This window comes from Pangasianodon hypophthalmus, chromosome 2, assembly GCF_027358585.1.
Source record: "Pangasianodon hypophthalmus isolate fPanHyp1 chromosome 2, fPanHyp1.pri, whole genome shotgun sequence".
NCBI lineage: Eukaryota > Metazoa > Chordata > Actinopteri > Siluriformes > Pangasiidae > Pangasianodon > Pangasianodon hypophthalmus.
This window is the reverse complement of record NC_069711.1, coordinates 29617558-29631572: the sequence shown is the minus strand read 5'-3', so window position 1 is coordinate 29631572 and position 14015 is coordinate 29617558. Positions and strand designations below refer to the sequence as shown.

At 39.6% G+C, this 14015-nt stretch overlaps 1 protein-coding gene across 11 annotated transcripts in view; it reads left to right on the top strand.

The window, feature by feature from the left end:
• Positions 1-14015, top strand: part of rbfox2 (RNA binding fox-1 homolog 2) — a 62486-nt gene that overhangs the window by 17745 nt on the left and 30726 nt on the right. Inside the window, exon 1 of one of the 11 annotated variants that reach the window (XM_026933265.3) lies at positions 2956-3266. The exons of the other annotated variants lie outside the window; for them this stretch is intronic. Coding sequence (XP_026789066.1) covers positions 3234-3266 — 33 coding nt within the window. The 5' untranslated portion in view covers positions 2956-3233. Of the gene's footprint in view, positions 1-2955; positions 3267-14015 lie in introns of those variants that run through there. 11 annotated transcript variants of the gene reach the window in all.

Below are 14015 nucleotides of genomic sequence, written 5' to 3'. Positions count from 1 at the left end.
GACAGATCCAGCTGTTTGTGTTAGGCAATCCAGACTCATACAGTCTCCTAACCGTGGTGTTGTGCAATTTCTCACAGCTATAAATTTTTTGTAAAAGCTCATTCTAAAGAAGAAGAAATGAACGCAGATAACACAGCACAGATAACTCTTCCAGTAAGTCTGCTGCACTGACACAAACTTGTTTTTTTTTTTTTTTCTTTTTTTTTTTTTCATATCGCCGAGTCTATAAATCATCACTTGTCTGAAAGTGCTGCAGCATGTTTAGAGGCAGAGCCGCTCCAGTACAGAAGTGTTGTGATTGATGAAATTACACGCTTTTCAGTTTCTAAGAGTATAAAATAGCAGCTGGAAGGTTATTGGTTGACGGCAGCCCTGGCTTTTATAACATTCTCGAAGCGCTTGTTCTAACTTGCAATAGCATGCAAAATGTCAGCTTCATTAGAGCAGGGCTTGAACACCGTTGACATGCTGACGTGCCTCTGTCGTCTTGTAATTGTGTGTGTGCGTGTGTGCGTGTGTGTGAGCGCAGTGTATAAATATATCTAAAATACTTAGTTTGGGAACATTTTATTGTGCTTGCAACTATATGATCAAGCAAATCAATGCTAAAATGGGCTTTTCTTTCATTTTTCATCATAGCTGTGTACGTGTGTGGGTGTGTGTGTGTGTGTGTGTGTGTGTGTGTGTGTGTGTGTGTGTGTGTGTGTGTGTGTGTGGGTGCACAGTGCTTCTAAAGCCATATGAAGTATCAAAATATATATCTGCATTAGTTATTATGTGTTTCATGTAACCAAATGAACATACTGTTGAGTGCATAAGTTTGCATTCCATATGGACAAAGAAATGTAATTTATGCTCAAGATATTTAGTGTGTTACGGTTCAAAGATGCTCCTTCATTATCATACCTAACAAAAATGACCAAATAGCGTGTTAAGATATTAATAGTAGATGAAAGTATCTCCTTTTCTCCCTCTTTGATGTATTTTGTGATATCTATAGTTATGTACTTTATTAGGAACACCTGTACACCTGCAGATTCACGCAATTATCCAACCAGCCGATCATGTGTCAGCAGCATAATTCATAAAATCGTACAGATACATTGTTACGTCAAACATAAGAATGGACAAAAAAATGTGATCTCTGTGACTGTGACTGTGGCATGGTTGCCTCCAGGATGTATTGTGAGTTCTGAGATGCTTTTCTGCTCACCACGGTTGTAAAGAGTGGTTATTTGAGTTATCGTAGACTTCCTGTCATCTCGAACCAGTCTGGCCATACTGCCCTGACCTCTCTCAGATGTTTTTTAAAAAAATTTTTTCTCCCCACCATTCTGTGGAAACTCAGGAGACCGTTGTGTGTAAAAATCCAGATCAACCATTTCTGAAATACTCAAACCAGCCCATCTGGCACCAACAACCACGCCCCTGTCCAAGTCACTGAGCCTGACCTGTAGCTGCCTGATTTTATGCATTGTGCTGCTGTCACATGATTGGCTGATTAGATCATGTTCCTATTAAAGTGGCCAGCGCGGGAATGTATTGTACGCGATATATTTTTTGCTCACTTTTTGCTTTTCTAAACAATTCTGTGTCCCAGGATTGTATGAGTAGTACTTTTGTGATGTCTAGATTACTTGAAGATCTGTCTTGACGTATAACCGTTTTGGATTGTTGCCTTTTTTGCATGACCAGCATGTATTTTTGAAGGTTGTGGAATAAAGATAAGGTACATTTTCCTTTTTTCACATGCTAACATGTAGGAATACAAACTTTTGCACTGATTGGTATGAACAGGAAGCTTGTGATTATCTGCTCCTCAGTATAAAATTATGCTGATTTCACCTAATAATCGTTATAATAATATTAATTGAGCAGCAGATAATGTCTGTTTGTCCATCTTTAAATTTATCTGGAACCTTCTTTGATGAGGAACCCATGTGTTCTAAGGTTCTGCATAGCAATATCAGAAATACACAAGCTTAAGAAAAAAAGAGGAGAAAAGATTAATTGGATATACATTATATATTTGCCTTAGGCATATTTATGTACATGTATATGCCTATGTAATTTGTTAATAAAATACATAATATATAATATTTTTAAATGTAAAATATTTTCTTTAAAATATAGGCATAATTTTTTTTAAATAATTTTTTTTTTCTTCGCCTTGTAATCCATATCTTGTTAACACTGATAGTGTGTGTATGTTTATATTTTGGCCTTGTGTGACATATGTCACTTCTAGCATTTACTCGCGTTTTCAGTAGTATTTTGGCGCATTATCAGATTGTTTAGTTGCTGTAGTTAATCCTCATATCATCCCGGGTTTATCCTCTTTTCTCTCCCTCTGTAATCCCTCCATCCCCGTCTTTATCCACTTATCACCATCTGTTTAACTCTGAGGCCGGGTCTTTCCGCCCGGTTCAGCCGGCTGCTGTCGGGTATTAGAACAACAGAGAAATATAGAACCGACTAAAAGCACCACTCGGACAGCTAGAGCTGCGACGTTTCAATCTCTGATCTAAAATTCATCCAGGCGTCGGAATATGCTTCTAGCGCGCCGTGGCTTTGTGCTCTTCCATTAAGGGAATCGCACAGTGCTGACTGGCGTCTCACAGTTCCATCAGAATGGATGTCCATTAGCCAGCGAGAGAGGAACATAGATATTGTCAACAGAGACACGGCAGGATTATTGTACTACGCCATCAAAGAGCTCAGAGAATGAGCGAAGCACCCTTTCTCTCCATTTTATTTATTTTTTTTTTTCTGGCTCCCAGAGGTGCAAACAGCCCCAATTTACTCACCTACATGAAGAGAGGAGGAACGGTAGGAGGGAGAAGAGAGAGGGGAGAAAAAAAGTTTGCAGGTGTGACACAGGGCAGGGGGAGGAGGTGGATGAGGAAGGGAGGGAAGGAGGGAGGGAGGGAGGGAGGGAGCGAGTGAACAAGCAAATGGTATCTGGGCAAGGGGAGGAGAGAAGGAAGACACAAGCAGGAAGAGAGAGAGAGAGAGATGAGCAGGCAAGGACGCGGTGCCGCAAACGACAGTGCGCAAGAGAGCGTGACAGAGAGCGATCTGGAGCTGCAGAGGAGAGCCAGGTGGGGAGGGGGCGCTAGACGGAAATAGTGAGAGGTGGGGACAGAGCGAGGGAGATTTTGAATGTGTGGGACACGGAGACTGTAGGACGGCGAGAGAGAGGATAAGAAGTGACCGGGTCCTGTCCGAATACGATGATGGGACTGTACTACCCTTCCGTGTTGCCGGTAAGTAGACCATGCGCTAGTTTTGCAGTAAATCTGACAGCTCGGGTGTTTCATTGCATGTTAAATCGCCTCGCTTTGGACTGCACTTGGAATGTTTCACATGAAGTTTCTGATTCATGCTTCGGATTTGGAGTAGAAAAGCAAAAAATATCCACGCGAGTGCTTTCAAGAGCTTGCAACATAACATCATCTTAAAGGTGAATAAATGGCTGACATCGCATCAGCGTGTGTCTGAGTGTGCGTTAGGGCCACGTTGACAGACAGGCCTAGACTCCTCCAAATGGCTCACGGTGAAGAAGGAGGGAGGAAAGAAGGGAAAAGGGGGAAGGGGAGGAGAGGATAGAGAAAGAAAGTGCTTTGTTGTCCTCCCCTCCAGCTGTCCCCCATAACTCACCCCTGGCTTTTGAGTGAAGGGGGCAGGTGCCTGGAAACAGTTGTTCCACCACCACCACCATGCCTCCTGTCTGTCAGTCTGTCTATCTATCTATCTATCTATCTATCTATCTATCTATCTATCTATCTGTCTCACACACACACACACACACACACACTCCAATATAGGTTTGGTCTTCCGTCTTGTTGGTTTGCACTTTACCCTGTTTACAGTGTGGCTGCACATGCACAGTGTATCTCTGTCTCGTACCTTGGAATCCTGTTCCCTTTACAGTTTTGACCTCTTTTTTTCCCCTCCCTCCCTCCTTCCCTCGTTCTCTCCCCCTCAGGCTCAAGCAGCTGTTATCTCTCTGTTTTGCTTTAAAAGTCGAGGCTGGGGGGAGGGCACGGCCAGAACGCACTGGAATTGATTTTAAATTTGACCACTTCTTTACAAAAGGCAAAACTATAGACAGACATAATGCAGGTTAAATATAGATTCCTGGATGGGAACAGAGAAATGTTTATCCCATCTGGGTCGAAAAGATGGAGGGATAAGACTTTTCCCTTATCGAGTTATAGTGCATTAATGCAGCGCAGAGACACAGAGAGGAAGCTTCAGAGCGCCAGTGGCGCAAAGGAAAGATTATACGGCTTCTCAAGCGCCAGGGCAGAAAGCGTTATGAGAGAAGTGGAGGGTTGTTGAAATATTTGCAGAGCCCCACCCGAGCGTGTGCCCTAAGGGGAGGGAGAGACGCCTACCTGCCATTTATGGCTTTTACACACACATACAGAACCATACAGACACACACACACATATGAATTCTCACTCCTTGGAAAGCGAGAACCACACAAGGCTTAAAAGGACAAGTCTGGCTTACGTAAAAGCTCAACAGGGATCCACACTTTAAATTTGTACATGACATCTAATAATATACCCACGTATCCGTATATTAGCCATCAGAACAGGTCATATACGGGTCATCTGATGCTTTCAGGGCCAGTTTACACTTCAGGGTTATATTGAGATGGAGATTATGCAAAGAAAAATGCACTGAGATTAAAGTTTGATCACTCAGAGTTTTTCAGGAAAAGGTCTGAGACACAATTTAGCTGCGCGTTATGCAAGTGTAAATGTCTCGCCAAGCCAAATTTGACAACCAAAACAGAGGAGAGGCGTGTGCTGCATGAATAGTGATGTTTATGCTTTTAATGTTTATGCTTTTAAACATTGTTGCGAGATTTAAAACATAGGAGTGGACAAACCGTAAATTTAATCACTTGAAAGAGCCAATGGCTGCAGAATGTTTTTGATGTAGCGCGAAAAGTCAGCAAGTCGTTGGCGAACATTTCAGCTATGAGCTGTGGCTTTGCATCCTCTCGTCGCAAGTAAAATGAGTTTTCGTTCCATGTCTTTGTCAGTATATGTAAGTGTGAGGTGACTGCTACTCATAGCAGAAGAGTTGTAATGACGGCTTTTTGCATTGCACTTTATGAAACTTTTGGTTTCATCAGCGTTTTAAATGCGTATTCCTAATTCTTAAAAAAAATCATCTGTGATAATTAGCAACTAGTCAAAATCATTTTATATTAACTAGATCACACGTCGGTGTGGTAGCTGCAGTGGGATTCAGAATCGAGTAGCTCATTATTTTTAAATATACACACCGAAGAATGTTTATTTACTTTCTCTGGTTGTTGTCCACTATTTAACTATGAATTAAAAAAAAAAATAATAATAAAAAATTCACCCCAAAACATGAAGTTTGCTCCTGGCCTAGTAATTTGTTCCCCCCCAAAACACTACTACGAATCATGTTTTTGAATGTGGCAGCCAACTTCTTCATAAACCAGCAACACTCGAAGTTCAAAATGATGCTGTAATGAGCTGATTTGCAAGCAAACACACTGATATTTTCAGCTATCCTGTCTGACCGGAGATGTATTTGACTACAGTGTTAATGTATGTGGTTAAAATCTTAACAGAAGACACTCCTGATACAGGACGCGTGAAACAGGGTGTGAAGCTCGCCTGGTGCCATTACAACCAGCACACACCCTGACCACTTAGAAGCAAATTTCAGGTTTTCCAAGTATTTACGTAAATTATTAAAAGTATTTACACATTTAAACACACATCCATATTGGAATGTTTAAGAGTCCATGTTTTACTTCATTCCAAACCTTTCTTAGCCAAATGTCCCTTATGTTGCATCTAAATAAATACAGGTCGTTTCTGGCATATTTTACTTTCACATTTTACTTTCACCTTTTTTCTGTAATTTTTTCCCCCAATTTCCACCCATCAGTCAGCTCTCTCTATCACACGATAGCTACAAACCGAAAGCTGAAGGCTTAACACGTGCTTCCTCTGAGACACATGAAGCCGGCCAACTACATTTTTTTTCCAAGCTTCTGCTCAAAAAACACAGCATAACACATTCGTAGGAAAGCGCTATTCGCCCTCTTCTGAGCTCACGAACACTGACGATTGGCTAGTGTCACTGTGATTGACAAGGGAGAGAGAGAAAGAATGCCGTCCCTCCCACCCAGAGAGCAATTTCTCTGTTTTTCTGACGCCCCATTCACAAGCCCTACTTTTGAATTTTTCAATTTATGTGCCAATTATTATACGAATAGAAAACAACAGATAAAATGTGTCCTCTAAGTGATATTATGTGTAACAATTTTCAGCAAGCTTTTTTTTCCCGAGCCTGAATCTTAAAAGTGTTGTGTGTGGGTTTTTTTTGTTTTTTTTTTTGTTTTTTTTTTTGCCTTATGTAGGTTCATGCTATTATGTTTTTTACTATCATATATTATGTAGTGTGCATTTAAAGTGAATTGGAATCAGGTCTGGGTTCAGACTCACACTGAAGCTTAAAAGAATTCATGTGTAAAAGTGATTTGAAATGGGCAGTATATATTTTTATGAAAATAGTAAAATGAGTAAACAGAAAAATATTGGTAAAGCGTTTACTCTAACAGGAGATCAGGCGTTTAAATTCGGGGAACGTGATACAGTTTATGATAAAATAATGACTCCTTATGATTTTCCTTGATTATGAAGGTGCCATTTTTTGGATTCCATTTTGTATACGATCAACAATATCTAAATCATACTACAGCAGCCTCCATTTCTCAGCACAGGTGATGCAGACTTCACTCTAAAACCTTCGGCTGCACTGTAGACATATTACTTCTCCTGCCATTCTTAGCATGTCCCTAGCTTTATGATGATGGCTATCAGGCGGCATTGCTGACTAGAAATAATCCAAACATCTGTCAACTAATATTTATTTTTCCCCGCGTACCACCTTTCCTCACCTCCGCTCTCTTCCAGCTTATAACAACAACGTGATTAATACTGACAGTGAAATAGAATTTATGAGAAAGTCAGTCTCAAAAATAAGAAACGAAGTACAATTAGGGGATTTGCGTCCTTTTGTGTTTTTTAAAATGCTGTGTATCCTTCTGTGAAAATTTCAACACTCTTAGTGGCAGTATAAAATCTCAATATTATTCAAATGTATTCAAAACAAATTTTCTGTGGTGTTTAATTCAGAAATTTGACCACCATAGCACTTGCGAGTAAGCATGCCTCATGACGATACATGTGGTAATGTGTTTAAAGTAGACAAGCCGATATGTAAATAATATTCATGTGGGGCTTTCCAGTGATCTGTTGTCGCATCCCAGTGTATCTCTCTGTGTTTTAAATAAGCATCAAGTTTGCACTCGTGCTTCAATCCTTTAGTTTGTGGCTGTTCCCAGCCTCGTCGCTGTCCTCTCTGTATAGAGACAGCTGATCGTAATGGCTGGCGATGTATAAGACGATATGACAGTGTGATTCTTCCAGGTTCTTCTCCATCTCAATACAGACAGGCATTACATAATAACAGGAAATGACTGCACATTAGCTCATCATGTCAGAATTCAGAGCAGGATTAAGGTTTAGGATTAGAGGCTGTTTCTGTAAAGCACTGGCTGTTCTCTTAATAGTTACTTGATCTGTAATGGGGAGAGACTTTAAAGGAGGAAAAACAGCTTTTTGGGCAGTGAACGCAGCATTTTTCCTGATTAAAAATTATTATTTCTGTGGAACCAAAATAGCAAAAAAAAACAAAAGACAAGCATTTTGGGCTGGAGATTGTCTTAGTTTTAGTAAGTCAAGTCACATGAAATCATCTTAATAGATAATCTTTTGGGTTAATTTTCTTTTTGGAAGCGTGTCATTCTCAAACCCACTGCTTTCGTTCTTGTTTTTGGGTCAGTTCTAGCTTCCTGATATCATCCTTATGAGTTTATAGGTGTTATTTATGACTTGTTGTTGCAGTTTTAATTGACTACAATTGCAAGGTAGTGTGAGGTTCTTAAAAAAAAAAAAAAACAAACAAAAAAAAAGTCCTCTCCTGTGCATCAGTCATGAAGTCAGGCTCTTGACTCGGCCCAAACTAGATCAACTCGTTTCTCGGTCAGCTGCAGTGTGCAGAAGGCAGAGTGTGTCAGGACTTATGCAAACATGCAGCACACTGCAAACAGAGCGTGTGTGTGTGTGTGTGTGTGTGTGTGTGTGTGTGTGTGTGTATGTGTGCGCATGTGCACGTCTGTGTTTATGCACAAACACCTACTCACATCTGCACCTCCACTTTTAAGCGCATGGCCAACATCCAAGAAATCTCAGCAGTGATTTGCGGATTTACGGCAGAAGCATGTAGATTCATGACGTGATTGGTCAGAATCTGCAGAAAGATTCAGACCCTATAAGGACAGGCGCTGAATAGCCGCTAGCCAATCACCCGGCTGCACAGTTTGACAGACCGTCGAGACAGCAGGTCGCACACCAGAGGTCCCATCTGGGCTTTTCCAGAGCGTGAAAGAAGGAGCGAGGATGAGGAAGAAGAGCAGGGCATTTCAGGGCGATTAACGCCGCACTCACCGGACACAGCGAGGTGTTTCCGCACCTCGGAACTGTTCCGATTACATCTTCATCTTAACACTTAACAATCCACTCAGCTGGATGGTTTCACTGTGACTGTATAAAGAAGTATATTAGTGAGGTCAGGATTTTATATCATTTTTAAATTAAAAAAAAAAAAAAAAAAAAAAAAGTGTGTCCTACGTATGAGTAGGTGACTTTTCAAAGGTTGTTCTGTTAGCGATCTAGTGCACTTTGTAGGTACTAGAATTGTGAAGTCATTGTGATGTACCCAAATTAGTGAGCATGCATAGTTAATAAAACACTTTTGGGCTAAGCATTTGTTAGAAGAGAGTTTAAAAAACAAACACAAGCAGCGATCTCCGGGGCCCAAGCACTCTTCAAAACTACCTCCCCCAGAGGCCAGTTCTTGCCAAGAGACGCAGAACAAGTGTCACAAAGAGACCGTAGATGAACATGCTCATCAAGTTTCATGATGAAAGCTCAGTGCTAATTGTGTGAAATGACTGCCGAAAGCTGATTGGCTGAAGACAGCCATGTTTTTTTTTTTTTTTTTAGTAACCCAGTGATTATGTAGCCAGGAAGACCAACAGATCAGCAGGATGATGTAGTGCACCAGATTTCAGTTTATTCAGACTTTGCGTATTTAAGCAATTTAAGAAAATGATGCAGATGTGTAACACGTGATGTATGCCGTGAGTTTTCAGAATACTCATTTCTGATTGGTCAGAAGCTGATGATTAATTTACTATAACAGTACAGCTCTAACAGTAGTGCAGCTATAAGATGAATCACAGGGTTATATATTAATGCAATAGTTCTAATACATAGTCATTTTTATGGTAAAATAAACTGATTTAAAAAAAAACGTATGTAATTGTCGATATAGTTGTCTGTGAGGAGCCGTTTAACATTTAAAGAAGGAGTCTCCAGTGTTAGAGCTTTGTAACAGTAGAAGGTAAAGCTATAACGTTAAGGTGGAAATTGCATATTGTGTTTTTGCGGTAAAATGACAAGCTGCGTTTTTTTTGTTTTTGTTGCATTAACTTCAAAACAAAGTAATGGAGCGACGGTTTATAGCTGCTGTAACGTAAGCAATAACAGCTAACTATCTTCTACGACTATAAATGGAAAAAAACAATGGCATGTTTTTTAATAAATTCAAATGTTATTAGAGTTAACAAATTTCTGTGGTCTTAAAGGAGTAACACACTTCAGGAGCACTTTGTGGCATTATCGGAAAGTAATCAACTCTGGAGTGGTAACTTCTTTTATCTCTGAGTTAGCAGATAGTGTAGCGCTTCTGCTGATGTTTTTTTCAGTAATATTCCAGACGTGGATTCCGTGGTGCCTAGGTAATGTTGAAACCAGATGATAATTGGTGAAAACAAAACGCTATTGTAAGCGCGTGGATCAAAATAATTCTGAAACGTTATCTTATGACAAATTAGATTTGGTCTCCTCTGGATTTTCTCTGGCTGGTTTATCTGCTAATGTTAGCAGCATCTAGCAGTGTAAAATTCTAAGCTAATTAAAATGAAAACGAATAAAAATGCTAAGTCTTTCAAATGTAATTGTTAAAGCTGACAACCAGACTTTTCTTTTGCTATGTCAAACCTCTGCATTTGTGATATTATTAGCTCCAAATTGGCCTTAGAGAGTGTTTAGCATTTACGGGTGAGGAAGGCAATCAGTGCAGCTGTCATGTTAGCAAAGAGCTACATCACTCACAGGGCGTCCCACAATGCCGTGCAGTTTTTTTTTTATGATGGCGATATGACAGTCGCTCGCTAACTGACCTGTAAATAACCAGCGCTCTTTCACTTCTTTCGCTCCACCGCACACGTACACTTACACAGCCAGAGAGCACGGCATGGTCACGCCACACACACACACACACACACACACACACACACACACACAGACATGTTAACTGTGTTAAGAGGCTGCTTTCTCATTGCACCCTCCCCAAGCATCTTGCAATAAACACAATTGAGTTTCCTGCACAAATCGCATTTGCACAGTTCATTTTCCCGTCTGCTGGCGTCCCTTTCCATCTTTATTGCGGCGTCTGACGGCGCTCTGCACTCCCAACGCTCTCCGACACCATGCCAGTCGTTAATACCGTCACACCTGACCCCGAGATCAGACGGCTTCCTGTAACGGAGGAAATGAAAGCCGGAATTAGACGCTAGCACTATAAAAATGAGCGAGTCACTGTCCGAGCGTCTGCATGCGCAGCCGTGTACCCATGATTGATGTATGCAATATATCACACACAGTATCACCATCATTATCCTGGACACAATAAATCAAAAATATTATCAGTCCAGGCTACGTGGAGCTGGATGTTTATATTGGATTTTGTCGTCGTGGTTGTAGTTGGCATCTGATTTGCAGGATTTGCTCCACTGTCATGACTAGCATCGGAAACACAACCGTTAGGTGACATTTATTCATTCATTTAATAATTTATTTCTTTAAATAGTAATTATTAGAGGTATTATCTAAAAACTGTATTATTTAAACTATAATATAAATATTTAATAATGTCATTTTATTTATTAGTATTTTTAGATTTTATTATAACATTCAGTAATGTAATATAATGCAATCTATTAGTATTTATATTGTATTAGCTCCTTTTTTATGATTATTTAGAAAAGCAAAATCTAATGTTACTCAGAACAATAAATTATTCTGTTTTTTTTTTTTAAATTTAATTAGTATTTTTAAAGCAACCTGACTTGCATAGTATTACAAGATTAAAAAATCTGACACACTCATATTTTTTCTTTTTCTCTCTTCTTTCTTCATTCATTCTGTTGCTGTTTTTATTATTATTATTATTATTATTATTATTATTATTATTATTGTTACAACAGCTATTATTTGTTCTGTGATTGGTTGAAAAATAAAATTTTATTTTGCACGTTTTATGAAAAATTACTTTTAGAATATTGTGATAATGTCATAAACTGTGTGTGTTTGAGAGAGTGTACAGTGCTGAGTTCTCTCTCTATCACACACACACACACACACACACACACACAGGCGAGTTGTGTGTTTGCTGCAGTGTGACAGCAGGTGATAAATCACCCGTTCATACCAGCGCAGGCAGAGCAGATAGCAGTGCTATTATTACCAGGCTCTGTCTTTTCTCTCCCTTCTCGCTCCCTCGCTCTCTCACTTCTCCAGGCCTCCCTCATTCTCTCTCTCTCTCTCTCTCTCTCTCTCTCTCTCTCTCTCTCTCTCTCTGTCTCTTTCTTTTTCTCTGTCCACACAGCGCTGCCATGTAGGGAAGTGATGCTTGTTTCACCATCCAGAAAGAATGTGCACTTGACAGCACAGATTTTCCTTTCCCCATCTCTCTTTCTCTCTTCTTTCTCTCTTTATCTCTATTCCTATTCCTCTCTTCTTAATCTTTTCTCTGTGCCCTCTCTTCCTTTTTCTCCTTATATTTTTTCCCCCGGTTGCATTTTATTTTCATTGTGCAATCACAAATCCTGTCATACATTTTCTTTTTTTTCGGCTTCTCACTATTCTCTGTCCATCTCCTCTTTCTCTACCTTCTCTTTTTTCTTTGTCACCTCACTTCATTTTCCCTTGTTCTCTCTTTCTCTCGCTCCTGTTTTTCCCTTACAATCTCGCTCTTTTTAAATCTCCTAGCCCTTTCATCATTTTTTTCCCTCTTTCTCTCTGTACTTTATCTCTCTCCTGTTTTACGTCTTGTACTTTGAATCTCTGTTCATCTTCCTCTCTTCATCTCTTTCTTCTATCTTTCTTCTCTAGAACTTTTCTCTCATCTTGTCTCTTAAGTGTTTTTTTTTTTGTCAGCAGTGTTTTATTGGCCTGAAGGTTACCAATCACATTATTCCCCATCTCTCTCTCTTCTCTCATGTATTCTCCATCTCTCCATCTCTCGCTCTCTCTCTCCCTCCCTCTCTCTCTCTCTGAGTCATACGCTTGGACACGCTGCATGAGTGTGTACAGCTGTTGCAAGCCCCTTTTACAGGAGATGATTATTCAGACACACATCACCAAACATCATAATATGTGATTTTTCATTATAGCAGGCAGGTATGTGCAGAGCATGTGCAGAAATTCGCTAGAAAACCATGTTTTGATGTTCAGCACAGTATGTGAAGCATTACAGGACGTCTCCTCAGATGATACACTGAATAAGAGATGCATGAAAGTTTGGAAAAATGGCAACATTAATTCCTTTTTAGTTGATTGTAGCAAATGTAATGTTTATTACATACAGTTTGTGACACTATGAATTATCAGGTGGAAATTTAACGTCAGCACAAGCCTTGTACGCGTAGTAGTTGAATTCTCGATTCTGATTGGTCAGAAAGCGTTGATTCATTTTCTCTAAGAGCAGATCTGACTGTTGTTCCTGACTGCAAGGTGTATATTAATGTGTTATCGTTTTTCTGTGAGATGTTTATTTTACATTTTTGGAATGAGTCTCTAGTTTCAAATGCAGTGAGAAACCTTAAGTTTTCTGACACAGGAAAGTCTTCAGGATGGACGACTTTGTGGTTTCTGAGTAACATGACAATAATGCTGCATTTTGATATACCCCAGGAGTGGGAAGTCGGAGCTCTCTGGGCATTCAAGCTGCAAAGTGGAGGGAAAAAACAAGGACGTGTCGATGTTTATTTGTTAGGAACGAGCTAGCCAACTAACTGTGATGAGTGATGTATATCTATATCTACAAAACAGCGAACTGTGTATTCAGTGTTATAGATTCCGTAAGCGAATATGTCAGTATTTGTTGATTGATGTAAATTTAAAAGCTAAGAAGTGCTGCTTTGTTTACTGTTGATGCTGTGAACGGCCATGTTGATTTGATGGCACTTGCTGAACTCGGAAGCATTTTCGTTATTTTTTTTCTAGTCAGAGGTCGGAAATTATGACTTGCAACCTTTTTAATTGAATGCAGCATAATAAAAATGCAGGTTAACTTCAATAGAGAAAAAAGAGAGGCTGGTGAGGGAACAATGTTTGTTTATAGCTTTTTATAGCTGCTATAATGTAAGCATCTTGTTTCGCAGCCATTTGATTACATTAAATGTAACTATAAATGGATAAAAAGTATAACGTGACAGTGTTTAATTAATGAATTGTAATTGTTGGCAAATTGCTGTGGTATAAGTTCAGTAAAACATTTTGAGACATGCTGTTGGATAATAAATCTATTGGAAAATATTTCCTATATTCCCTATAATTTTGGTGCGAATTGTTTTGCAAACTGTTTTTATTATAATTAATGTTTGACACATTATCTAATGATCACGGCTGTTTTTCCTGTGCTGCGTTCGACCCGAAGTCTTTGCGCGTGCCGGTGTGTTCATTATGAATAAAGTCGCTCTGTGCTTGGTGGCACACTTGTCTAGCTGCAGGTGTTGTATGTCAGTGTGTGTGTGTGTGTG